We start from the raw sequence: 27479 nt of genomic DNA, 5'->3' as shown, positions 1-27479 counted from the left end.
GTCTAGCTTGGTATTAGAGTAAAGCCGGTCTCATAGAATGAGCTTGGAAATGTTCCCTCTTCTTTATTTTTTTGGAAGAATTGGTATTAATTCTTCTTTAAATGTTTGGTAGAATTCTCCAGGGAAGCCATCTGATTCTGGGCTTTTTTGTTGGGAAGTTTTTAAGTACTGAATCAATCTCCTTACTTATTAATTGGTCTGTTCAGATTTTCTTTTCAAGATTTAGTATTAGTAGGTTGTGTGTTTCTGGGAATTTATCTACTTCTTCTAGTTAATCTCTTTGTTGATGTATGCGTGTTCATGGTATTCTCTTGTAATCATGCTTATCTCTATAACATCAGTTGCAGCATCCCCTGTTTCACTTCTGATTTTAAATATTTGAGTGTTCTTTCTTTGCTTTAATCTAGATATTTATTAATTTTGTTGATCTTGTCAAAAACCAATTTTTAGTTGTTTTTTTTTGTTTTGTTTTGTTTTTCTCTTCTCTATTTTGTTTATCTTTGCTCTGATCTTTATCATTTCCTTCCTTATTAATCCAACTTTGGATTTAGTTTATTCTTTTTTTAATTCCTTGAGTTTAAAGTTGTCAATTTGCGATCTTTCATTGTTTGTTTGGTTTTTTTTAATCCATTCAGCCAATCCATATCTTTTGGATTGGGAACTTTAATTCTTTTACACTTAACGTAATTAATTATTAATAGGGAAGGACTTCCTATTGCCATTTTGTTGTTTTCTAAATGTCTTGTAGCTTTATTGTCCCTCCTTTTCTCTTTTACGGCTTTCTTTAGTGTATTTTTTTTACTTTGTTCTTTGCTTTTTGGTTTTTATAGTGATACGTATTAAGTCTCTTCATTTCCTTTTATGTATATCTATAATTTCTTCATGGTTACCATTGCAATTACATAAAACATCTTAAAGATATAGCATTCTATTTTAAACTGATAGCAATTTAACTTTAATCATATCCAAAAACTCTGCTCTTTTACAATTCTGCACCCTATTTTGTTACTGATGTCACAAATTGCTCTTTATATATTTTATACCTATTAATAGATTTATCTTTTTAAAAAATGTTTTTGTCATTTAAATTCTGTGCATCAAAATTATTATAGTACAGGTTATTGTATTTGTATTTACATTTACTAGAGAACCTTGTATTTTCATATGGCTTTGTGTTGCTATCCACTGTCCCTTCATTTCCATTAAATGATTCCTTTTAGCATTTCTTGTAGAGCAAGCCTAATAATAATGATCTCCCCTTTAAGCTTTTGTTTATCTAGGAAAGTCTTAATATCTCCTTAATATCTCCTTCATTTTCACTTTTGCCAGATACAATATTCTTGGTTGATGTGTTTTTCTTTCAGCATTTTGAACATTTCATCCAACTGCCTTCTGGCCTGTAAAGTTTCTGCTGAGAGGGCAGCCTGGGTGGCTTAGCAGTTTAGGGCCTGCCTTCAGCCCAGGGCCTGATCTTGGAGGCCTGGGATCCAGTCTCACATCAGGCTCCCTGCCATGGAGCCTGCTTCTCCCTCTGCCTGTGTCTCTGCCTCTCTCTCTTTCTCTCTGTGTCTCATGAATAAACAAAATGCTTAAAAAAAAAAAAAGTTTCTGCTGAGAAATCTGCTGATAATCTTATGCAAACTCTCTTGTTTGTGAATAATCACTTTTCTCTTGCTGCTTTGAAGATTCTCTCTTTGTCTTTGCTTTTGGACAGTTGGATTATAATGTGTCTCAGTGTGGTTCTCCTTGGTTTGTCCCATTTGGAGTTCTTTGAGTTTCTTGAATCTACATGTCCATTTCTTTCCTGAGATTCGGAAACTTTTTTGCTCTTATTTCTTCAAATGAGCTCTCTACCCTTTCTCTTTCTTCCTTCTGGGATTTGCATGAGTTTATTAGTCCACTTGATCCTGACCCATAAATTTCTTAGCCTTTGTCTGTGCTTTGTGGGGGCTTTTTTCATTCTTTTTTCTTTTTTCTACTTTTACTTGATGATTTCAAATGACCAGTCTTCAAGTGTGCTTGTTCTTTCTTCTGCCTGTCAGATTTGCTTTAATGAATTTTGTTTTGGTTCAGGTATTACATTTTTTAGTTCCATTATTGTTTTTTATAGTTTCTCTGTTGATATCCTCATTTTGTTCATTCATGGTTTTCCTGATTTTGTTTAGTTGTCTCTCTGTTCTCTTTTAGAGAACTGTTCTCTTTTAGGTCATTGAGTGTCTTTATGACATTTGTAAATTCTTTGTCAGCTCATGCATCTGCATTTCTTTAGGGATGGTTTCTGGAGTTATATTTTGATCCTTTGATTAGCACATATTTCTCCATTTCTTTGTATGTCTCTTAATGTTTTGCTAGGATTGGGGCATTTATAAAAAAAACAACCATCTTACTTACCCACCCTGTTTGGAGTTGTTAGGGCCTCTCAAACCTCTTCTGACCTTTCTCCCCCTGACTTCTGACTATGGAATTGCAGCTCTAACATACTGCTCACCTCGATTTTCAGCAGCTTCTAAAACGCTGGCACCCTTCTCCTCAGTGCTTCAAGTGAAGCAAGGCAGAAACCAATCCCTCGGGCAGCTCCCAAATAAGCTAGAATGTTGGATATGTGGTCTAATCTTTTGTATACATCCCATGGGAGGATCCCTGGTATGGGAGATTTCCTCCCATTTGCTCCTTGCTATGCTGCATAGGAGAAGGAGCAAGAGTAGCCACGCCAAACACTGCAGATTTTCCCACCTCTTTTACTGGAGTCTTTTCTTGGCTTTATCATGACCAGGGTACCATAGTTTCTCAACTGAGCTCTGGAGTTCTCACAGAGGTATTTCAGTCTCTCTATGGTTGTTAATTTGGTTATCTCTGTGGGGTTAGGAGGGCCTGTAGCATCCTAGTGTGTCATCCGGGGCTGATAAACTCCCTTGTCTTTTTTAAGAGCAAGAAAAACCTTCCTAAAGTCATGCGAGACTTCTCATAGCTCATTGGCCAGATTTGCCTCCTAGACCCACTTCCAGGCAGTATCAACAAGGGAATAAAATTACCATGATTTGGCTTGTCTTAATCAGAATCCATGCACTGGGGTTGGTGAAGGAACAAGCCTCACCTACAACCCATAGCCACTTGGTACCTGAACAAAATGGCTTATGTTTGTAAAGGGAAAAAAGTGGTTTAATAGCTCTTAGGAGGCAACCAATATGTCCACTTTAAGTGTTAAATTATTGTTTGTCTCTTTTAGAGCTGAAGAGATTCCTCTGAAAATCTTGGCCCACAATGGCTTAGTTGGAAGACTGATTGGAAAAGAAGGCAGAAATTTGAAGAAAATTGAACATGAGACGGGGACCAAGATAACAATCTCATCGTAAGCCACCCATTCCGGTTTAATTGTGCCCAAAATGGAGAACTTGAGCATTTTGATACGCCCAGCTCCTTCATCTGCCTTTCCTTAAAATGGGATTATAATCATAAGTGATGTAATTCTCTCCAACACCATCAAAACAAGTGCATAGTTACCAGTCAGACATTTTCTGCTATGGATATGAGCTAAGTCACCTCTAAGATTTGAAATAAAATGACAAGTATTTGATACAACAGTGTGTGGTGAGGGAACCCAGTTTTCTCCCCATGTCCTCCACCAAGACTTGTTTGTGATCCTTCTGGGATTTTATTTTTCCTTTTGAAAAAAGGAAATCTCTCTTTTTTTCCCGGTGGCCAGCTTGCAGGATTTGAGCATATACAACCCTGAAAGAACCATCACTGTGAAGGGCACAGTCGAGGCCTGTGCCAATGCAGAGGTAGAGATTATGAAGAAGCTCCGTGAGGCCTTTGAAAATGATATGCTGGCTGTTAATGTAAGTGCCAAATGCTTTCTTCTCTACTGGTTTTTACATGTGTTTTCAGGCAGGACACAAGCCTCTCTAAGAATAGTTGTCATTCAGCGAGTGAGGAAGTGCCTTAGAATAGATATGCGGAGTTATTCCTGCCTTCTTGGGGCAAGAGCATTAAAACAAGCAGGAAACCAACTAGTGGATTGTGATAAATGTACTGGATAAAAAATAGTGTGAAGCTATTAAAATCATAACTTTGAAGATTATAAAATGAAGAATTGCTTATGATATAATGTTAATTAAGAAAAGAGCATATAGAAGTATATTTAGTTCAGGTTATGGTTATGTAAAATAGTATGGAGCAAAATGACAGGAAGGCTGCATACAAAAATAAAAACAGCTGGTATGCTAGGAAAGAGATTTTTTTCTACTTTACAAACTTTCTGTAATATTGTCCTGTTACTTTCTAAATTTAAAAATATATACTTTAAAATTAAACTCTGATTTTCATCCCTTGCTTACTGATCTGCACATCTAGTCACCCAATAAATGTTGTCAACCACCTTGGCTCTCACTGATGCTTTCAGCAATGTCCGGATTTGGGCATGTCCTTTCTGTTATTGCTAACTAATTCTCACTTTATAATGGGGAGGCACTGGTCTGACATTCAAAAATCTTAAAAATATTTGTCTATCAGCAAAGCCCAAGCCCCACTCAGAGGTGTAATTTTTTCATTTTTTATTATAATGATTTTCTAACCTAAACAAAAGAGGAAGGGATATTGTAATTAGTCTTCATATGCCTATAAACAGACTTGAACCATTACCAGCCCCCGGCCTGTTTTGTTTCATCTGGACCTCCATCTGCTTTCCCACCCTCCTTGAATGACTTTGAAGCAAATCTCAGACCTGGTAATATTTCACAGAGGAGTAAATATTGACAAAGAGCTCTGTAGGCTAAACCCAGTGCCGTCAGTGCAGCTCTTTCTAAGGACCCTCCTCTTCAGATCAGAACACTACCCCCACCTCTCCCCAGCGCCGCCCCCCCTCCCCACCCCCCACTGTAGCAGCACACATCATGTGATAACTGTGGAGCATGATGAGGACAGGATTGTATTGTCACCTCCCTGTTTGTGTATATTTGTCTGTGGAAATATCCTCAGATGATCTCATTTTCTTTTTTTGGGCTCTTGACATCGTATGATAAACATCTCTTCTGTGAATACCCAGAAAAACTACAGAAGGGTCTGTGTGCTCCACATACCTCCACTTGAGCGCATCGCTTAGATTCATCCATGTCTGTAGCAAAGTCATTTGTTGATAGATGAATAACAAAATTATTGTATCTTAGATATCTGATGAGGTAAAGGTTAAATATCCCAGCTCTCCTACTCCAAACATCCTAAGAGAAGGCAAGATAATGGATGACCTTTGTCACAATAAGAACATAGAAAATGTTAGAGACCCGCTTGGTGTTCAAGGAGACAGAGGTAGGGGCAGGGAGGACACAGGTCAGGGGATGACATCCCTCTGCCTCTGACGGGGCTGTGCAGTTCAAACTCCCCGCTCACCCCAGGTGAGCATCCCGTGTTTAAATGTGAAATGACCAAGCAGGTGAGAGGATCACAACACTGGCAACCAAATGGTGAAAAATTCAAAGTTGTGAACCATCCTGAACCTGGAGAATGGTGTTTACATGTGTGGTATCCTAGTGAAAGGTCTGATCTTTCTCTGGATAGAGTTGGAAAAAACCTGTTAACCCAATATATTTTAAACATGCGTTCTACAAGTATTTATTGAGTACTTACTATGTACCAGGCACTGAGCACACAACACTAAGTAAAACAGTCTCCATCCTCAAGGAAATTATGGTCTAAAAGGGAAGAGGCAACTACACAGGCAATGTAAATACTGTATGATGATACTTTGAATATTATTTGAAGGAAACACAGGAATATTGGTGGGGGGTGCAAAGAAAACGCACTGGAGCAGAGACCTTTGGGGTGAGAGAAGGTTTCCTGCCTGAAGGGGACATCTAAGCTCAGGTAAAACCCACATGAAGAGTACGACTTAGCCAGGTGAAGAGGAAGAGAAGCACATTCCTTACATGATGGATAATATGTGCAGGGGCCCAGCAGTGAGAGGAGCAGAACTGGGCAGGGTGGGGATCAGAAGTCAGCAGGAGAGAGGGTGCAGTGGCCTGGGTCCCCTAGAGGAGCCTAGTTGGCTGTGTTACGATGTGTAGACACTCTAGGAAAAGCTTTGAAGGAATGCCATCATCAGCTTGAGGTTTGGAGAGCCCACCCCAGCAGCGGGGTGGTCCATGAGGCAGGGCAGAGTGGATCAGGAGGCACTGGTGCCAAACAGACAAGAGATGGAGGTTGACCCAGGCAAGCTGGGCCTCTCTGGTCTCCTCCCCTCATCTTTTTCTCCATTTCTGTTCCCAGCAACAAGCCAATCTGATCCCGGGGTTGAACCTCAGCGCACTTGGCATCTTTTCAACAGGACTATCCGTGCTGCCTCCACCAGCAGGGCCCCGAGGAGCTCCCCCCGCTCCCCCTTACCACCCTTTCGCTGTAAGTAGCTCAGCATCCAGAGGTTTGCTCATGCTCTGGGCACCCCCAGGCGGCAGCATTACTCTGCTATGTTGAATGAGAGCTAAAGCTTTAATTTGGAGGCCATAATCATAAGTGATTGTAGGATAAATCCAACATTTCTTGGGACTTCTTCCTAATGGACAGATAAATATTATTAAACCATCCTCTGAATATGTGCTCTTACACAGTATATGGCATACCTAGGAAAGAAACTACAGTGCTAGCAAATTCACTAACTAGAAGTCTATTCGTTTATAAAAAGAAGATCTGTTAGCTCAAATAAGAATCTTCATGAATATTGTTCATATAAATGAAATAACAGGGTACCAGGATGACTCTTTCATATATATATACATATCTCACCTGTGTCTATAACTCAAATGCATCATATTTTATTAATAGGCAGTTTTTAAAAGAAAATAATACACAGCGTTTGTTTCTAAACACTGCACAATGCCTGGCATTTAGTAGGTTCTCAATAAGTATTTATTATTTGAGTCATAGTTAATAACAAAAGAAATGTGAATGTTTTGAGTTTTCTAATTGTTGCTTCCAAATACAAGCATTATAGATCAATACATTGTCAAATTTGGGTTCAGGATATTTGACAGCTTATTTTTTTTCACTCCTAATTCTTTTCTATACATATTGCTTATTTTTTAAGCAAACTTTCTTTCCTCCAATGTTTGTACTGTTTTGTTCGTCAACCTAATTCTTTGCAAACAACCTAATTACTGTAGCAAACACTCCTTTCTTCTGAGATGTGGTCTCTGGTGTAGGCATTGCTGTATGAGAATTCCTAGTAGCTTTTTGAGTTATCTGTAGAAACGAGATAAAGCCACTGTGCCCTATACTAAAACCAGAAGAGAAGCTGTTAGCTATCATGTGATAGCAGAATATTTTCTAAACTTGAAAATAAATTTTGACAGTTGAGAAGTTTCCTTTCATCTGAGATTTTTACTACAACAGTAAGATAACCATTTTACTAAAATAAGTTCTTCATAAAATAGATTTTACTTTCTTTATAAAGCTAAAAGCCGTGAACTTCTGATCTTGATCCCATAGACCAAGAGTAAATTCTAATCCAGAGCACATAGTTGCCCCAACTGCCTGCGACAATATGGTTCCCTGGGGTAGGTATCAGACATCTCCCTGAGGTAGCTGCAAAAGTGCAGGACATGGAGGTGGCCCTGACTTCCTGCCTATGTGGGACCTAAGACTGGCCCCTAAAGCCACACTTAGAGAATCTGAGGAGGATAGGGTAGGATGGGAGTGGTGGGCATGCTTTAAATACTTGTTTTCCTGTCATGTAGGCTTTCAGATTTCCAGGAACCTCTAGGGTATTTCTTTGCTTTTATGCATCACAAGCTAGTACTTTTGCTCTTGGCATCCAAAAGTCAGGAAGTCTCTGTACCTCCTCGTAGCTAGCTTACACATGCCAGGGTTGGTCTCTGACCTGAAGCTTTGGAAGCATATGTGTATGTATGAAAACTTATTCTTTATTATTTTCTGGTTAATGAAAGTAATATATGCATTGTATTTAAGAAGCAAATAATACAGAATTGTAGAAAATGCAAGTTGTTTCTCAATGTCGAAATAACCAGTGTTTGCATGTATATGGGTGTATATGTGTATACAATTTATATATATGCGTATATTATAACATATATTTAATATATATATATTTAAATTTTTCACTCTGCTGTGGAAATCCTTGTATATACATCTTGGCTCTTTTATCCAGTTATTTCCTTGGAATAAATTCCTAGAAATAGAATTTCTGAGCCTAAGGATGTATAAATTTTATACATAATGTATTATTATAAAATACATAAATGTTGATACATAATATATAAATTTTGATACATGGGGCAGCCCCGGTGGTGCAGCGGTTTAGCACCGCCTGCAGCCCAGGGCGTGATCCTGAGGACCCTGGATCGAGTCCCACATCAGGCTCTCTGTATCATGCCTGCTTCTCCCTCTGCCTGTGTCTCTGCCTCTCTCTCTCTCTGACTCTATGAATAAATAAATAAAATCTTAAAAAATAAATAAATAAATAAATTTTGATACATGAAAGATACACTAGTTTTCCTTCCTACCAGTGTGTGACAGGGATTTTTTTTCTCCCATACTCTTTATTACTCATGTAATTAATTAGTCTGTAAAATCTAATATTTTAAAATAAACATTTCTTTTGTTATTATGAGGCTCAACAGTTTTATTGGCCATTTTTCCCCTTCTAATGAATTGTCTCTCTGTGTCATTTGCCCATCAGTCTTTTGAGAGGCAGTACAGTTTCTAGAGACTGCTTGCATTTGCATCTCTGCACTATCACTTGCTATTTTTAACCTTGGGCAGGTGACTTAACCTATTTGCATCTTGATGACCCTGGTATCATGGGGTTGTTTTAAGGATTATTAAATAAGTTAAAACCTGCACATAAGGGCAGCCCGGTAGCTCAGTGGTTTAGTGCCGCCTTCAGCCCAGGGTGTAATCCCGGATCTCCGGGATTGAGTCCCACATCAGGCTCCCTGCATGGAGCCTGCTTCTCCCTCTGCCTGTGTTTCTGCCCACCCCCCTGTATCTCTCATTAATAAATAATAATAATAATTTTAAAACCACATAATTTCTATGTAAACATAGCTGCTATTGTTATTACCTTTATTTTCCATCTTTTTGTTAATGGTTTGTAACAGCCGACTACATATTAAGGCAATTAGCTGTTTGTTGTGTTGTAAATATTTTCTGTCATGCTGTCATTTCTCTTTGCCTTATTCATAGTATCTTGTGCCATAATAATTTAAAATACATATATTTTGAACAAGTTGTATAAAGTAAAATGTGGACATTTCCCTTCACCTGCCTTATCTTACCCAAATTTTATCCAACAACCACTCCCCAGAAGTATAGCACCTTTATGTTTACACTTTTAAAAAATTCTATCAGTATATGATCATATTATTCAAAACTATATGTAATAATGTCATACAGAATTCCATGGGTTTTTTGTTGTTGTTGTTGTTTTACTTATTATGAGCATTTTTTCATAGCTAGACTAATTCTCTTTAATGGCTACATAGTATTCCATTGTATGAATTTACTATAACTTTCCTTACCAGCACACTATTTTTAGACATTTGTTTTGTTTCCAGATTTTCTCTACTAAATGTAGTATCAAAGTAAGTATTCTTATCCATAAGTCTTGGCACAAATGTGTATCTGAAAGTAAATTCTCTAAGACTGGAATTATTGTATACAAGGGTATGTGCTAATTTACATTCTCCCAAATTTCCCTTCACCAGAATTCATGTAGAAATTTTTTAAGAAGTAAGGTAGTTAAATCTGTGATGTTTTGTGTGGATTCTGGCCTTTGCTGTCATGCTAAGGAAAAAAGTCTCCCATCCAAGACTGTAAAAATATCCTCCCATGTTTTCTTAATGTAAGTTTTAGTTGTTGGTTCTTGAGAATTGTTACTTGTATTTGTATCTGTAATCCATAGGGAATTTATTTTGATTAATAGTTTGACAAAAGAGTCTAATTTGATTATTTTCCCAAATGGATAGCCAGGTTTCCTGAAATCATTTTTTGAATGCTATACTATTTTTTATCACTCAGTTTAAAATTCCAGTTTGTCCTACACTAAATTCCCACTTAATCATCTGTCTGACTCTGTTCCATTCATCTCTTTGTCTACACTGTAACAATCCTGTCAGTTTTAACAGCAGGATTACTTTTTTCTCAAAGAATGAATTGGAAAGATGACTAACTTTTAGTATGCCTTGGAAAATTAAAGAATATGTAGGACTTCTCTGTTTCTTGAAGATTTGATAAGACCTATCCATAAAACATCTGGGCCACCACCTTTTATTTGCTTCACATAAACTTTTCAGTTTCTTATATGTTTTTTACTTAGTTGTGTTGATTTTTATTTTCCCATGAAAGTATTCATCTCATCTAATTTTCATATGTGTTGGCATAACGTGTACAGAGCAGGCCATTAGCCTTTAAAATCCCCAAACTTGGGGTGCCTGGGTGGCTAAGTTGGTTAAGCGTCTGCCTTCGGCTCAGGTCATGATCTTGGGGTCCTGAGATAGAGCCCCATGTCCGGCTGTCTGCTTAGTGGGGAATCTGCTGCTTCCTCTCCCTCTGCCTGCCACTCCCCCTGCTTGTGCTCTCTCTCTTTGTCAAATGAATAGATAAATACCCAGACTTGTGTATTACTCTCTTGTAATCCCTAGCATTGTATATTTGTGTTTTCTCTCTTTTTTATTTTTAAGGTTTTTTGTTGTTATTTCGTTTTTTGTTTTGTTTTGTTTGTGTTTTTTGTTTTGTTTTGTTTTGTTTTTTTTAATAAACACTACCCTCAACATGGGGCTTGAACTCACAACCTCAAGATCAAGAGTCTCGTATTCTACGGACAGAGCCCACCAGGGGCCCCTCTTTATTTTCTTAATCAAATTTGCTAGGGCTTTGTTTATTCTAAACTTTTAAGAAGTTAATGGTTTCTTTTCCATTATCTTGCAATTGTTTTCCATACTTTGTATTCAGACAGTGTTATCAGAGCATTTCTGATTTTTGTGGCCTTAAGTATAATCGGTTTTTTAATTCATGGGCATTTGGACAGATGTGCCTTCTCTGATGGGCTCAGAGTTGTGTTTATAGCTATAAAAGCGGGGTTCTAATTGGTGGCTCATATCATCTATATAATTGTTTTCATCCGTATGATGTTACGTGATGGAAGCACTTTGCTGTTTTCCCACTATGATTATGGTTTTGTTAAATTCTTTATTGTAACAAAGTTTGTTCAGGGTGTTTAAGTCAGCTCACTCTAGAAATAATCTGGAATTTTATTCCAAATTATTAAGCTTGCTTTCTTAATGAATACACAATCTCATAATCTACAGTTTAGGATTAACTAAACTGTAACTGGTTACTTTGCTCACTGCAGATGGTGTCTTGCGCTCCATATGCTCTCTCTTCTTCTTTTTTTTTTTTTTTTGAGTTATTTGGGGCTTTTTTGTTTGTTTGTTTGTTTGTTTTGTTAATTTGTCAGGAATACTTCCTTAAACAACCTTTTCCAGGAATAGTAGTACATAAGTAGCATAACTTCTAAACTTTTCTAGATTTGAAAATGCCTTTCTTTTCCCCTCACACATGAATGCAAGTTCAACTGGCTGTCTAGAAATTGTAGAGTCATAGTTCCTTTAGAACTCTGAAGACAGTACTTTTAGTATTTTGTTTTTCAGATTGGTGTGCTACCAGCCTGATTCTCTTTATTTTGTAGTTTCTCCTTCTAAGTTTTTTTGCCTTTTTTAATATTTTGCCTTCCCCATTGGAATTCAGAAATCTGAATCTTAGCCCTTTGGTCTGAAGACTCAGGTTTTTCTTTGGTTCAGGAAGATCTCTTGCTGATGTACTTCATGTTGGTATTCCGTTCCCTCCACTTCCATTTTCTCCTTCCGGAACTCCCATTTTATGGATCATACATCTTCTCTATTCCTGCCTCCCCATTCATTCATTCATTCATTCATTTAAATTAAGTTTGCCAACATATAGTTTAACACCCAGTGCTCATTCCATCAGTTTCTTCTCTATTCTCATGTCTGGTTCCTGCTTTTTGTTTTGCATGGGTTGATCTTCCAGTGCACTGTTGGGTTAAAGGAGTGTCTTCTCGGCTATATATACAGCCTCTGTTGAGTGATTGCTTTCCAAAATCAATCTCAGTCTCTCCTTTATTTGTTTCTCATAGCCGTTTCTTATGCGTAAAGGAACTGTCATCTTGAATTTCACTAAGAAATCAAATGAGACATTTTTTTAAAAAGCTCTTCCTCTTTCTTGAATTAATTCACTGAGGTCATTTGTTTGCCTGTTCATCTTTGCTCCCGTCTTTCATGCTCCTGATTCGCTGTATATATCTAATGAATTTTAATTGTTTGTTCATATATTTAAATAAACTCAACAGAGGGCACATTAGAGTCCTTAGGGGAGTTCTTCCATAACATGAGCCATGGGCCTCACCTGAACCCATGAATTTGGAATGTTCCAGGTGGGGGCAGCGTTGGTTGTAGTGGTTGAGATCTTGGGCTGCAGAGTCAGACACAGCTCTGTGCTCAAATCTCAGCTCTGCCTCTTGCTAGCTTAACAATTTCTGGTTTTCGTCAGCTCCTAAGGTTGTCCCTTGACAACACCGAGGTGGACAAGCAGCTATTGTGGGAGGCCATTTGACAAGCTGGAGTAGAACAGTGTACCTTCTGAATCTGAGAGACTTCTGTCCATGACATTGACCCCTCTGCCCAAATCCACTCCCTCCCCGCAGGCCCAAGTCCACCTCCCCGGTTCCTAGGGAGAGCATCCACCATCTTTGCAATGTGGCATCAGTCTGTTTTCACACTAAAGTTGTTTCAGTATTTGAACGTAATTTGTATGCCTGACTCTCGCCCTGTCTACTACCCATTTCCCAGCCTCACTCTTCCGACCCTTGGATTTCTTTATGCTTCAGTGTATCACTTAAATCTGGCATCATGATGATGGCTATACACAGCAGCTTGGAACTAAGGATGCTGCATTTCTTCCAGGGAAAAGCTGGTCCAACTATTTATAATTCCCTTTTTAATTTTTACAAATGCACTTGGTATCTACTCCTCTACCCACACCCCAGCAGTCAAGCAGACAGGAAGAGCAGACACCAGTTTCTCTCAAACTGCGAATGTAACATGAACCAGTGGATAATAATGACCACACCGTCCTTGTTGCCTCTGTTGGCAGAGGGCAGGGTCACCTTTACTGTGACGTCCCTCGCCCCCTCCCCAGTGTCCTGATGCTTCTAAAATATTCAAAACTAAAGTAGGTTCTCCTTTGTAAAATAACTGGGAATCCTCAAACGGGGACAGTGTGAGGCCAACTGCCAAGTAGGGGGTGGAGTTCCATACCAGCCTCTCCCTTCCCTGAGCCTCTGGTTCATCTGATGGCTACAACCTGCTTTCCCTTCCCATTCAAGAGAACATTTATTGAAGTCATGAGTGGGTGATTTCTCTGATCATTATGACAAAGCCTGTTTTGAAAACCTTCTTCCATTTAAGATCAGAACTCCATTTCAGCTTGGGAGGTTGGGAAATAGTGTGCTGTAAGCCATACATTCCATTATGGTCAGTGCTCATTTACTACTCGTCATCCAGCCCATATAGCACCCAACCATAGATTCTTTATTCCTGTGACCTCCCTGAATGCCATGTTACATTATTCAGGGGCACCGTTGTACATAGGCTCTAACCCATGTTCAAAGCCAGGCCCACAACCTGCCTGCCTGTCGTCATTCGCAGCGGTCTTCTATTACTTGCTTTTCAAATACTGGCCTCTTTTCTAGTTTTCAAGAGGCCAACCCCTTTCCTGGCTCAGCATCTATATGAACACCGCTTAGAAGGTCCAGTGCCTTATGTGGGGTTCTGTCCTCACCGTGGGTCCCAGCTCAGAGGCCACCTCCTCCTGGGAGGTGAAGATCTAACCCAAGTGGTCAATGCTCACCCAAATCTACCACTTGGGTTAGATCTGCAGTTGGTACAGTGTTTATGCTGAGAGTGTGTGAACTCAGAATAGGAGCCACAGTGTGGCCGGTCTACTCTTGGTCTCAGAATTTTGGGAAGAAAAGGTAAATAACAATTGAGAAGCATTGCTGCTCTGAGGCCTGATGCAAAAAGGCTGTCCTGCAAGACGAAGGGGGAAGAAGCATCCTTCCCCAGGGCAGAACTTTGGGCAGAAAGCCACAAGCATTCTCCCCTCACCTTCCATGGCTCAGGACAGGGACCTGCGTGAAGGGTCTGGAACTGAACTCTCTTCAAGGAAGGGGCAGGACCAGGAAAGCCTGCACTCAGCTTCCAGGGAGATGTGGAGATCGCCCGGAGAATGCTGATCTCGTAGCCCCCTCTTGTGGCTATGAGCTATCACTGTAGTCTCTTTCTGAGACATTGAGAGCAAAGGTTCCCTCCCCTGAGCAGAGCTCTGTAGGCACCTCAGGTACCCCTGGGGGAGGCCTCCCCCCCCACCCCCGTGTCCATACCTCCTTTCCTCTGAGGCCAGAAGTCCACTGTCCAGCTCAGATAGGAAGACTGTTTCATTTTGTCCCTAGTGAGACATAGGGCGAAGTTGTGATTTGGAGCTCAGAGTCCAGCTGGAGATCTGGGAGACTGAGAACACCATGAAATTTGTTTAGGAGCCATCAGGCAAAAGTTAGTGTCTGACCAGCGTCAGAAACCTACAAGGTCATCTTGCAGGTTGGGTCCACAGGCATCGGCTCCATGGTGACCTGCCTTCCTGTGACAGGCATGCCTACGTTTTTGTGACCTTATGTCAGATGCACTTAACTAGACCACACTGATGCACTCAGCATCCTGCCTATAGGAATATATGAAATCAAACCTCTTCCTGTCATACAGGCCTGCTGTGAGGATTAAGACTCTATGAATAAAGTCTCTAGCACAGTGCCTAGTACACGGTAGGTATTCAGTAAAAGGCAGCTTTTTTAAATGTTATTTTCTTGGAGCTTCTGGGTGGCTCAGTGGTTGAGTGTCTGCCCAGGGTCCTGGGATCGAGTCCCACGTCGGGCTCCCTGCATGGAGCCTGCTTCTCCCTCTGCCTGTGTCTCTGCCTCTCTCTCTCTCTCTGTGTATCTCATTAATAAATAGAATCTTGAAAAAATAATAATAAAATGTTATTTTCTTAATAGTTCTGTTGTTTTCTGTGTACATCTACCTTCCTGTACCCACACACACACTCACACACGATGCTGATTATTCACTCATTTTCTTTCCTTCCTTTCCCAACCTCTTTCTCAAAGTTCCTCCATCCTCAATCTTGTCATTCCTTCCGAAATTCTCTAAGGGAGCTCATGGCCCCAGCTTCCCGGGAGCACATTCACTGGCTACGTCCTGATAGTGTCCCACATCTCTGTGCCTTATGGTCCCATCAGGACTTCCCACTGGGCCTGCCCATCTGAGGGAGGGCAGGTTAAAGGAGTGTGTGTGCGCCCTCACTCCCACGGTGGCAAGTTCCTGGGGCCTCAGCGGCCAAAAACCCAGCCCAGCGCTCCATGCTGCGGAGGGGGTGGGGGTGCAGCAGAGATCTGAGCTGCCGATGGGCAGGTGCAGACGTGCCGGTGCGAGGAGCCTGTGCTGTGTGCGGGAGTCTTGCCTCCCTGCGTGGGGAGTGTCCCCGTGAGCACCAGCTGACTGACCAACTGTTTCTTTCCTGCTGCAGACCCACTCCGGATACTTCTCCAGCTTGTACCCCCCTCACCAGTTTGGCCCGTTCCCGCACCACCACTCCGTAAGTGTCCCCCCAGGACCGCCCCCTCTGCCACTTTTTCCCTGTCCTGTGGTGGGCGCCCCAAGGGCCTTGGCAGACTGACCGGCAAATGTTCCTGGTGTGAGTCACCCCAGGAGCGACACAGCATGGGGTATCACACATCAAACTACCCCAGCATCGGGGCACGCTGACAATCTTCAGAGCGCCGATGCGTCCCGTGCAGCCATCCTGCCGATGCTTACAAACCCAGAGGTGGCAGGAAGCCGGCACGTGTGAATGATCAAGAGGCCAAATTAGGAGGCAGTGTCGAGCCGAAGAACAGTTTCCAAATGTCTCTGAGGAAAGTCTAACAGTGGGAGTCGTGTCATTCCCACAGACCCCTGGAGCGAAGACCCCTGGTAGCCTTGCCCACGTCTCTCCGGGCTGTCACCAGGCGGCCTGGTCAGGGCAGATTTACTTGTTATCTTTTGAACACGAGGCCACTCTGGTGAAAATACCATTTGTGGCTCCCAGGTGCCGAGTAGCTTCCCATTCTTCCTCACCAGGTGCCTCGGGACTCCGTCCTCAGGCCAGGGATATATTTAATAACGGTTTTACCTCTTGGATAGAGACCCAGGAGCGGTACATAGCACATTTGTTTGTGGCAGAAAACCTGTGAACAGGCCACTTTCTGAATCCAGCAGACTCCAAGCTGCTCAAGAGGTCTCACTGTTCAGGTTCATTCCTTAGGCTTCTCGCCTGCAGAGCCCTAGAGCACAGGGGAATTGCATGCACCATTGTGGCCATTTCCTTGGGCATTGGGGCCGTCAGAGCACATGGCTCGTGGTAGATGCTCGGTTCCTGCCTGCCGAGCACCTGAAGGCACAACCCCAGTGGGAATGACATCTTGTCTTCTGTCGCCCTTCCAGTATCCAGAGCAGGAGATTGTGAATCTCTTCATCCCAACCCAGGCCGTAGGTGCCATCATCGGGAAGAAAGGGGCGCACATTAAACAGCTGGCTAGATTTGCTGGGGCCTCCATCAAGGTAAAGCTGCTCTCGACAGCCACCCTCTTCCCTCACCAGCCCCCCGCCCCGCATCCCCGTTCCCTCTGCTGCTCCTGGGCCACGCTGATTCCAGGGGCAGGAGCCTGCGGGGTCTGGCCAGTTAATGCCATCGCCTCTCCTCTTTAGCTCTCTCCTTCCTTTCTCGTTTAACTGATGATGAAATTGGAAAAATTATTAGTAACACCTGTAACACCTAAGGCAACCCCGTTCTCTTTGGGCTACTGCAACCCTCTTCTCAAGAACTGTAAATGCGCAGACAGGCTGGGGCCTTTCCCGAGCCAAGGGGGCTACGCCAGCAGAGCCTTGTTTACATTGTGCCCTTATCAGGGTTTTGATGCTTTAATTAGTCTCTGCTTCACACACCCCTGAACCTCAAGAAAATAGTTTGAATGAAAAACTCTTTGGAAAGCGATAACACTGTAGATAAACAAAAGCTGGGGACACAGCCCGACAGGCAGCCCTGGGACGGAACAGCAGCTCAGGAAGGAAGGCCCCTTGATTTATGGGAATGGTCGCGAGTGGCAGTGGCAGTTACGCGCCCACATCCTGCCCCTTCGGGCGCCCTGTGAAGAAGCGTCCCGGGAGCTGAAAGGGAAGGATTCTTCGACCCTGGTCCTGCTCCAAGCCCAGCTATCGGCTCTGACTCACAGACAGAATGCTGAGCACGTCCCAAGCCTCATGAAACACTTTAGAAAACAGAGTTTCCGTTGTTACGTAAAGTAATTTGCTACCATGGGACAACCCGGAATTCCGAACGAGAAGTCTCATGACTTGGAGAGAAAGAATGCTTGCACTTTCTCCTCAAGAAGAGCTGGAATTTCTCCCACAGCAAGTGTGCTGGAGGAAAGCAAAAACAAAACACTCTGAGTAGCACAGAATGAGGATTGCCCTGAGACCACCAAGGAATTCTGTTTAGAAAAGGCATTTCTCCTGTTACCTGCAAAGTGTAGAACCTGGGCGGGAGCCCCGAGGGGCGGGTGGCCCGCAGCGTGGAACACGGAGGCCTCTGCTCCCAGCAGGCTTGTGGCAGGTGGGACCCCGGCCCACGAACGGGACAGGTATGCTGGGCTGGTTGCCTGTCCCCCCGCCCCCCGCCCCAGTGTCCAGTCCTGTGGCCTGAGAGGCGGTGGAGACCGAACTAGATGATTTCGACCACAAGGGGCTTGAAGGATCGTGACATCACATCCTCCCTGTATCCCTTGAGAAGAGTGGGACTTAGAGAGTCACGGGGACCAGGCTGAAGCACACAAGTGGCAGGACCCGCTGTGACCTCATCCGCTGCCCTGCAGGGTTCTGAGCCCCTGCTGGGCTGGCTGCAGCAGCAACTCTCCATGTAGTGTTGCCCGTGAGGAACCGAGGCGCAGAGGGTTTCATTAACTGTCAGAGGCCACAAAGGTAAAGAATGTGAGAGCCGACATCCAACCAGGTGACCCAATTTCCAGTCCAGGGTTTTTGCCACCAGAGCCACCAGAGCCCTACAGTGGAATCATTCCCAACAGGCCTAGAGGAGATAGGAGAGAGAGAGAGCACTCCCTTGGGCATCGCCCTACAGCGTCCCCACTGCCCATCCATATCCCGACAAGGTTGAGTGGTGGTATGTCACTTTGCTCACGACCTCTGTGATGGGCAGAGCCAGCAGGGCGGGACCAGGGGGGCAGAAAGGGCTCTGCAGGCTGGTCAGGCCCAGTCAGCCTTTATGTTGCACCGACCACCTGCTTCATCAGCACCCTGCTCCTTCTCTGGCCCCTGCCTCTGTGCATAGCAATGAAGGAGAGAAAACCAGGGAAGCCAAGTATTTGTGAGAAAAATTTCCTGCTTTTAAAAACCAGTCTGGTTTTTGTTACTTTCAACAGGACTCTAAAGCATTTTCTCTACAGCAAAATGTATAATCTCACTACAAAAAACCCTCCGTTCTTGCTTTGTCAGCCTTCAGGGGGCTGCAGCAAGAGGCACATTTGATGCTGCCATTTCAGGCAGAGAGCTGTACACTAGTGGGAGCTGGGGGGGGTGAGCAGAGGGGAGGTCGGGGAGGTGCACCCCCAGATGCTCTGGTTACAGACGGAGCTGGGCTCCTGTTGCTTGCCTACCCTGGGAGCATCAGGGCAGCAGGCTTCAGAATGCCACACGAACTCCTGGCCCTCGCTCCAGCCCCTGCTTACCTCTGGGCCCCATTTGCCTCAGTCATGATAAGGTGGGGTCCTCCTCCCTGGTGCTCTCCCGGTGGAACGTCATTCCAAACCCCAGGAGCACACGAGTAGCTCTTAGGCTTGTGGTCTGGGCTGGTGAGCGTCAGAGGAGAGACGGGGTGTTTGTTTCAGACTCTGAGCAAGGCAACCAGGAGTCACTGGGAGGCGCACAGCGATGGCAGCAGGGATTTGGTCAGCGTAAAGCATGAATTAGCCCTTTAGCCCCTCTGGGTTTGGGTGGGTAGGGTGGGAACCACCATGTCCATGCTCCAGTCCCTCTCGTCTCCTCTTTGAGATAAGGGCCAGACTTAATGCCAACTGTGGATCCAGAAATAGAGGCAGGCGTTTCTGCCAGTGGTCTCAAGGACCAGTCTGTGTGACCTGCTGGGAGGACACTGTGATCTTTGCTTTTCAGCAGAGGATGCTGCCCTACACAGTTGAAGGCTGGCAGGTCGTCTGCCCATGTAAGGGAAGTCCTCCCAAGGAGCTCAGGGCTTGGGGACCTGTGCCTCACGTTCATCCTCATGCTGCAGTGTCAGAGCCAGAGCCCCCAGGAAGATCTCTGATTCCAGAGCACACCTGGGATGCGTCATCACTACAATGTTGCAGCGGCCGTACGGTACCTGAGGCTCACGGATGGAGCCTGGCCTTGGCCGTGGGCTAGAAACTAACCCCCGTGGAGTTGGAGGTCTTTGCGGGGCAAGGGGGGCACGTCTGAAGCACAGCCGTTGGTGGTGACTTACATCATCAGTCTCAGGATGGTACCTCTCCTGAGCCGCTGGCTTTTTCTGACTTTAGGAACACTGTGACCCTGTAAATGAAGTTTCTTTTATTGATTTTGTTCTTCTAAGCTTAAAACTGACTCTGCGGCCCACCTGAGGCACGTGCATAGGACCTTATGAGATGCATTTACATACTAACCTCACTCCTGGCTCATTTCTCAATGTCTGGAGTACCTTTAACTCATTTTACTTTAAATTAACTTTAGCTTTTGCTACGACATATTTATTTTCAAAGCTACCTTCGTGGTTTTTGGAACAAGGCGGGCTATACAGAGAAGAATCTGTAATGAGGCTCTAACAAGACGTGCTTGCCTGTCATGTGAGCTGTGTTACAAGAGACCTAGACTCACAAATGGCGAGAGCTAGAGGGGGCGTTGAGCTTGCCGGGGTTCACCTTCATGTTTCACAGATGAGGAAACGGAGTCCAGGGAGGGGAGGGGTTTGCAGAGCGGACATTGGGACCCAGGTGTCCTTGCCCCTCACTCAGTTCCTGTGCCCTGGACAAGCTGGTGCTAGCTACCTGTGCTCTAGCTCAACTGTCCCTTGCAGCCAACCGCCTCTGTGAGTAGAGTTAGAATCCGGGCACCTCTCCTGCAAGCTGGCTGCACAGTAGTGGTCTGTGGACTAGCCGTTCCTCTGCTCTGGGGCCTGGGTCGGGTGGCGGAGCCCACAGCTCCTCTTCCTCCTGACTCCCTTGGGAGGCCTGTCATTGCCTGTGCTCAGGGTCGGGACAGGCAGTAACTACTTGGCCTGCCTCCAAGTCTGCCTGGGTAGCCGAAGACCCAGATTTGATGCTGGGCACCATGGTGGTCACTTCCTAATACCCAGAGTGGAGGCAGCAGGGGCAAAGGCAGAAGCCCCATCATCCCCTGGCTAGGTATGTGCGCCACGCACCCAAACAAGAGAGGGGTCTGGAGAGCACAGCCTGGCAGCAGCACTTTCCTCTTGCCTTGTAAACTGCAGATTGCCCCAGCGGAAGGCCCAGATGTCAGCGAAAGGATGGTCATCATCACCGGCCCACCGGAAGCCCAGTTCAAGGTCAGTACCAAGGGCCACCTGGGCCCCACAGTCGTAGAGGGCCTTACGCAGGCAGCAGCCACCTCAGAGGCATGTTCAGGACTGTTCTTTGGGAGGCCCTGCCTCCGCTGCCCTTCCTGCTGCTGCTCACTGGTCTCAGACTCACCCTGTCTCACCTCCCTCCAGGCTGTTCCATTTGGAGCTCTCCTTCCCTTCTCTTCCATGGAAAAGTTGATTGTCTGTCAGTACCCACTTCAGGTGGTGCCCCTCTGGGGTATCTCGGCCTCCTGAGCCATGGTTTGGAGGACAGGTGTCTCAGACTTCTTGAGTCACTTATACCTTTCAGGCTACGGGGGCCTAACCATGGGGTGTCAGGGGACATAGCAGGAATTTGTTGGATGTTGTTTGGTGAGGTGCATTTTTATTTTCGCCCTTCTCCTAGGGAAATTAGAAATTGAGTTTTCTGAAAGTCAGGAACATATTTATAAAAGGATAGTCCTTATCATTAAAAATATTTAGGACTTGGGACGCCTGGGGAGCTCAGCAGTTGAGTGTCTGCCTTCGGCTCAGGGCATGATCCCGGGGTCCGGGGATCGAGTCCCACATTGGGCTCCCTGCATGGAGCCTGCTTCTCCCTCTGCCTGTGTCTTGGCCTCTCTCTGTATGTCTCTTATGAATAAATAAGTAAAATATTTTTTAAAATACTTAGGACTTGAAAGGAAAACATTAACCCTTCAACTCACGAGTAGATCAATGAAATGTGGTCTATCCGCTCAATAGGATGTTAGCTATAAAAATTAGTGAAATTCTGATGCATGCTGCACCTGCTTCATCAGCACCCTGCTCCAGTCCAGTGTTTTTTCCACCAGAGCCTAAAATTCACTGGGAATGATTCCGGTGTGGACGGATCTAAAAAACAATACACCAATAACTCCTGGAGTGTACACTTGAAAATGATGAATTTTAGGTGATATAAATTGTATCTCAATTTTTTAAAGGCTTTTTTTTTTTAAAACCATAACCTCACAGGTGCACTGGTTCTGGGGTTAAGACATCAAAAAGCAGCCACACTGCACCACGCACCTCGCCTCCATCCTTCGGTTTCCATGGGCATAAACATACTGTGGGGGGAGGAAATGAAGAATGCCCCGCACAGGTTCATTCAGCCCAACATTTGTAGGTGCTAGGGAGACAGAAATCAGGCCTCATTGCGCCCCAGCCCCACACAGAGGGCTTCCTCGAGGCCGCGGTCCCCTGCATGTTGCTTGGAGGTGGCAGGAGCAGCACTAGGTCTCTGAAGGAGGGAGCAGGGCGCGCAGCTTCCCCGTGTCCAGCCCCACGGAATTTGGGGCTGAGGCTGCGCAGGGCCTGGGCTCGCTGGTTCGAGCAGCAGCACACAGGTGTGCAGACTGGCAGCCCAGACTCACCGGTCATGCCCTCCTCTCTCAGGCCCAGGGGCGGATCTTTGGGAAACTGAAAGAAGAAAACTTCTTTAACCCCAAGGAGGAGGTGAAGCTGGAAGCCCACATCAGAGTGCCCTCTTCTACAGCTGGCCGGGTGATCGGCAAGGGCGGCAAAACCGTAAGTTTGCTCTGAGCTGGCTTCATCTCCTGGGCTGATTCCCTGCCCCAGCCTAGCCTAACTTCCCTCAGACCTCTGTTGGCTCTTCAAGGATGTGACTCGGAGCGGAGGGCCCCAAATCCTTGGTGCCGAGCCAGGCCACCAAAAACACCAGGGTTCTTTCTGCACCCAGAAATACGGCATCTCAGCTACATGCTGGAAAATGAAGCTCCCTACTCCCTAAAGATGACAAGGAGGCTGCCTCCTGCCCCCTTCAAGCCCACACCCAACAGCAGCAGGAAAATAACAGGGAATGGAGCCCCCTCCAGAGTGTATGTCCTTCTCTGAATTCATGCTGAGAGGCCCGTGGGGCCTGATATCCTACACTCTCCTCTGACTTTTCAGACTCTCCTTCCTGTAGATTCTGTCTTTGGTTCCCCAAACCTGCCCATCTGTTACAGGGGACCTAGTTTCTCAGTTGGGTGGTGGGTGAGAAAGGAAACATAAAAAAAAAAAAAAAACACAGCTTTTAACCTGAAGGTGGCAGCAACACAAAGTCATTTGAAAATGCCAGAGAATTAACTCTGAAGCTTGTAGGAACCAGCAGATAGGCTGTCAGACATGAGACATACCCACCTGGCGGGGATATGACCGCCCCCAGAAGTTCCCATAAAGCCTGTGCACGCTAGCAGAGGGACCGTGTGGAGTGGCAGGCATATGGGGACCTCTAGAGTCATAGGTGCGCACATGCACGTACCTGCTGTTTTCTTTATGCGGAAGCTCTTATCAAGGACTCAAAGCCAAGTTCTAGATATAATGAGTCACCTTTTATACCGAAGAATAGAACCCAATGGCTTACAGATTATTCCCCATATCCAGGAATGTAATCAGCATCCAAGGGCACACACACTGGCTTTGGATAAGCTAGGATACAATAAGAAGAGGGCAAACAGCCATCCTGAGCCCTTGGATCCCCTATTTGGTCATTTTAGAACCAGTCACTGAATTCTGTGTACCCCCCCATCTCCGCCCAGAGACTGTCAGCTGTCCACGAGCACTTGGCAACCCCACCTGGGTGTTCAGCACCCCGGGGCCAGGGCCTGGGCTGAGCCCCGGTGCAGTGTAGGCTGGTTGAGGCTGGGGAGGAGCGCCGGAGAGCAGGAAGGGGGGGCCATAGGGGACAGAGGAGCAGCAGGGTCGCTGTGGGACTGGAGAAAAACTAACAATTCGAAGGTAGAAGGAAGACTTGGAGGCGGGGGTGCAAACGAAGAGTGGGGCTCAGAACAACGCCTGATTAGAAAGGAGAGCTTACTCTGGTGAGTCAGAGGTGGTGTGGGCTCCTGGCTCGCCTGGAGAGTGTGTCCAGGAGGGATTTTCCTTCCTGGATGATGGCAGAGCCCGGGTCCTTGGAGCATGTGCAGGAACCTGCTGAGGGGAATTCCAGAATAAAAATTCAGCCCCAGGGGGGCTCCAGGAGTCGGGGCGCCCAGTGACTGTCCCCCACCCCCCAGGCTGAAGGAAAGGCGAGTAGCTCTCCCCTGTCCACTTCCTCCTGAACCACTCTCTCCCTTCCCAGGTGAATGAGCTGCAGAACTTAACCAGTGCAGAAGTCATCGTGCCTCGTGACCAAACGCCAGATGAAAATGAGGAAGTGATCGTCAGAATCATTGGGCATTTCTTTGCTAGCCAGGTACCTGTGCTGTGAGGGTGTGGTCTCTCCTACCAGTCACTTTCCAGCTCTCTAAGCTATTGGTAGCCTGTCAGGTAGTCACGGGCCCTGCACACAAACACACACACACACACACACACACACACCCCTGTGCCACCCCCCCACTCCTGCACCCCCCACCCCCCCACCCCCACAGGTGGACCTCCCCGTGCTCTTCAGGGACTGCCTACAGGGCAGGGACAACTGCTCCACCCCTTCTCACCTCGGCTCTCCCCAGGCCCTCCCCAGGCCCTCCCTAGGCTGCTAGAGGAGGTCAGGGCCGAGCCTAGCACTTGGAAGACAAACCCAGCACATCTCCAGCCCCCCGCAGGGCTAGAGCATTGCCCCCCTCCCTTTGCTGCCCCCTTAGGCCTCAGTCACAGCCTTCCCCTGCTGGGAACCACATACCAGCAAGGACCCACCCAGGGGTCCCCAGTCAGGCTCTGAGACCCTGAGCGGGGACCAGCATCGCAATGGGAAGGGTTCAGCTCGCTCACTGCAGGAGCCCACCTCCCCGTGCCATCCAGGCCGGGGCTCCTCCCTTTCAGTTGGGGACCTGTGACCCAGTGCCATGTGGCCTGGTTCTGTTCGAGGCCCTCGCGTGTTGGGTCTGGGGACAGAGCAGTCCCAGCCTCTGCGCCACCCCAGTGAGGGCCACCCAATCGCACAGTAAAGCTGCGCCCGAGTGCCCGGCGTGCTCTGTGCCGGAGGCGCCCTGCCCTCAGAGCGCCGGCCGCACCCCCTCTGCCTCCTGCGTCCCAGGCCTCCTGGACCCGAGCGCAGGTGTGGGGTGAGGGGCTCGCTCAGCTGCACAGGGCAGAGGGTCTGGGCCACTTCTCGGTTCCTCCGCACCCGTTTCCTGTCCATCCGGCATCACACTTCCATTCTTCCTAAAGGGCTCCAGGAGGGGGGTGCGGGGCAGCCCTGAGGGCCGAAGTGTGTGTAGTGGGAGGGGGTGCGGTCCAGCTCTGCGAGGCCCCCTGGCACTGGCTCCCTGGCTCTGCCTCCTGGCCTGCAAGTACACAGAAGCTTCTGGGGTCCCATGTCTTTCTCCCACAACCAGCTGCCTTGGGGTAGGGGTGGGGGGCATGGGGACCCTGCATTTTACTTCAGGCAGAAAAGGCCCCCAGAGTGAGGGCCTCGACAGGCAGATGACGCTTCTCTGAGCCTCCCGCTTCCTTCCCCCACGTCCCAGCCCCACCCTCCGGGCCCCACCGCTTGTCCTCAGAACCGGGTTCCTTTTTCTCCCCTGTCCCCTCCTCTCCCTTGCTGCAGACTGCCCAGCGCAAGATCAGGGAAATTGTACAACAGGTCAAGCAGCAGGAGCAGAAATATCCTCAGGGAGTCGCCTCACAGCGCAGCAAGTGAGGCTCCCAACAGGCACCAGCAAAACAACGGATGAATGTAGCCCTTCCAACACCTGACAGAATGAGACCAAACACAGCCAGCCAGCTCGGGAGCAAACCAAAGACCATCCTGAGGAATGAGAAGTCTGCGGAGGCGCCGGGGACTCTGCAGAGGCCCTGAGAATCCCCGGGGCCCGGAGGGAGGGGGGGGGTCAGCCCGGTCCCCGGCCGGCCTCCTGCCTCCCCCAGGGCCTCTGCAGGCTTCCCAGCCATCCACTGCACCATCCACTCGGATCTCTCCTTAACTCCCACCACGCTATCCCTTTTAGTTGAACTAACATAGGTGAACGTGTTCAAAGCAAAGCGAAATTCACACCCTTTTCTGTTTGTGGAAATTGTCTCTGTACATGTGTGTACATATTAGAAGGGGAAAGATGTTAAGATATGTGGCCTGTGGGTTACACAGGGTGCCTGCAGCGTTAATATATTTTAGAAATAATATATCAAATAACTCAACTAACTCCAAGTTTTAATCAATTAATTTTTTTTTCCTTTTAAAGAGAAAGCAGGCTTTTCTAGACTTTAAAGAATAAAGTCGTTCTTTGGGAGGTCTTAATGGTTTAGTAAGGAGCTTCGAGACCACCCACACAAAATTCACCCGAGGGAAATCTCGAAAGGACACTCACGGCAGTTCTGGATCACCTGTGTATGTCAACAGAAGGGATACCGTCTCTCTGAAGAGGAAACTGTCTCTCTTCATCCCTGTCTAGCTCACACACCCATTTCTCTTTGCTTCACAGGTTTTAAACTGGTTTTTTGCATACTGCTATATAATTCTCTGTCTCTCTCTGTTTATCTCTCCCCTGCCTTCTCTCCCTCCCCTCCTCCTCCATTCCCATTCTTTTCAATTCCCCCATCCCTCATCCCTCTGTCTCAATTCCCAGTATCTACGCACCCCCCAGGCAAAGCAGTGCTCTGAGTATCACATCACACAAAAGGAACAAAAGCGAAACACACAAACCAGCCTCAACTTACACTTGGTTACTCAAAAGAACAAGAGTCAATGGTACTTGTCCTAGCATTTTGGAAGAAGAAAACAGGAACCCATCAAACCAACCAACCAAACAAAGAAAGATTCCACAAAGAAAGAATGTATTTTGTCTTTTTACATTTTGGTGTATAAGCCATCAATATTCAGCGAAATGATTTCTTTCTTTTAAAAAAAAAAAATGTGGAGGAAAATAGCAATTTACACGAGGTCGTTGGCCCAGGGCGTTAAATTTACAGATTTTTTTAAACGAGAAAAACACACAAAAAAAAGCTACCTCAGGTGTTTTTTACCTCAGCACCTTGCTCTTGTGTTTCCCTTAGAGATTTTGTAAAACTGATAGTTGGAGCATTTTTTTATTTTTTTAATAAAAATGAGTTGGAAAAAAAATAAGATATCAACTGCCAGCCTGGAGAAGGTGACAGTCCAAGTGTGCAACAACTGTTCTGAATTGTCTTCCGCTAGCCAAGAACCTATATGGCCTTCTTTTGGACAAACCTTGAAAATGTTTATTTAAAAAAAAAAAAGATGACAAAGAAAAACAGAGAGAGAAAATATTGGAGATGTCCTGAATTTCAATAGGGTACGCGCCATTAGGGCTTTTTGCGCTAAAGGATGAACATGTACTGGTTTATGTGAACAAGCCATTTTACCACCAGACTGCAATGCCAGTTTCCTCTACTGCAAACAGTGTTCTGTGACAAAAACAAACAAAAACAAAAAAAATGAAATATATCCAGCTAACAAGATCCTGGTGTCTCGGTCTCTTATTTTACTAAGCATCGCCCATCCCAAAGTGTCGACAGAGTTTTCCAGCTCTGGGGGACTTAGGGAAGATGGGCAGCAGATAGAGTCAGGACTGGGAAGCCACCCTGAGGAGGCAGGCTTCTCCAGGAAGCTATCTGGGAGGAGCTCAACTAGGTCAGTGGTGCTCCACGCCTGGTCCCCAACTAGCAGCATCAGTATCACCTGGGCACTTGTTGGACATGCAGATTCTTGGGGTCCACCTTGAGTCAGAAATCCAGAGGGACCCCGCAGTCTGCTTCAGCAAGCCCTCTGGGTGATTCCTGAGTGTGGC

General features: G+C 45.9%; 1 protein-coding gene across 5 annotated transcripts in view; it reads left to right on the top strand.

The window, feature by feature from the left end:
* The window catches only part of IGF2BP2 (insulin like growth factor 2 mRNA binding protein 2), a 155352-nt gene extending 128202 nt beyond the window's left edge, over positions 1-27150 (top strand). For 2 of the 5 annotated variants that reach the window (XM_038583623.1, XM_038583627.1), the window contains 9 exons: positions 3227-3349; positions 3704-3839; positions 6262-6390; positions 15661-15729; positions 16617-16733; positions 20686-20760; positions 22189-22320; positions 23876-23989; positions 26298-27150. In XM_038583623.1, coding sequence (XP_038439551.1) covers positions 3227-3349; positions 3704-3839; positions 6262-6390; positions 15661-15729; positions 16617-16733; positions 20686-20760; positions 22189-22320; positions 23876-23989; positions 26298-26432 — 1030 coding nt within the window. In that variant the 3' untranslated portion in view covers positions 26433-27150. Of the gene's footprint in view, positions 1-3226; positions 3350-3703; positions 3840-6261; positions 6391-15660; positions 15730-16616; positions 16734-20685; positions 20761-22188; positions 22321-23875; positions 23990-25282 lie in introns of all 5 variants that reach the window. The other 3 variants (XM_038583624.1, XM_038583625.1, XM_038583626.1) reach the window with 3 other exon arrangements.
* Positions 27151-27479: the final 329 nt, after the last annotated feature.

Source organism: Canis lupus, chromosome 34 (genome assembly GCF_011100685.1).
Source record: "Canis lupus familiaris isolate Mischka breed German Shepherd chromosome 34, alternate assembly UU_Cfam_GSD_1.0, whole genome shotgun sequence".
Classification (NCBI taxonomy): Eukaryota; Metazoa; Chordata; class Mammalia; order Carnivora; family Canidae; genus Canis; species Canis lupus.
The sequence above is the reverse complement of the archived record's forward strand: the minus strand, read 5'-3'. Positions and strand labels throughout refer to the sequence as shown.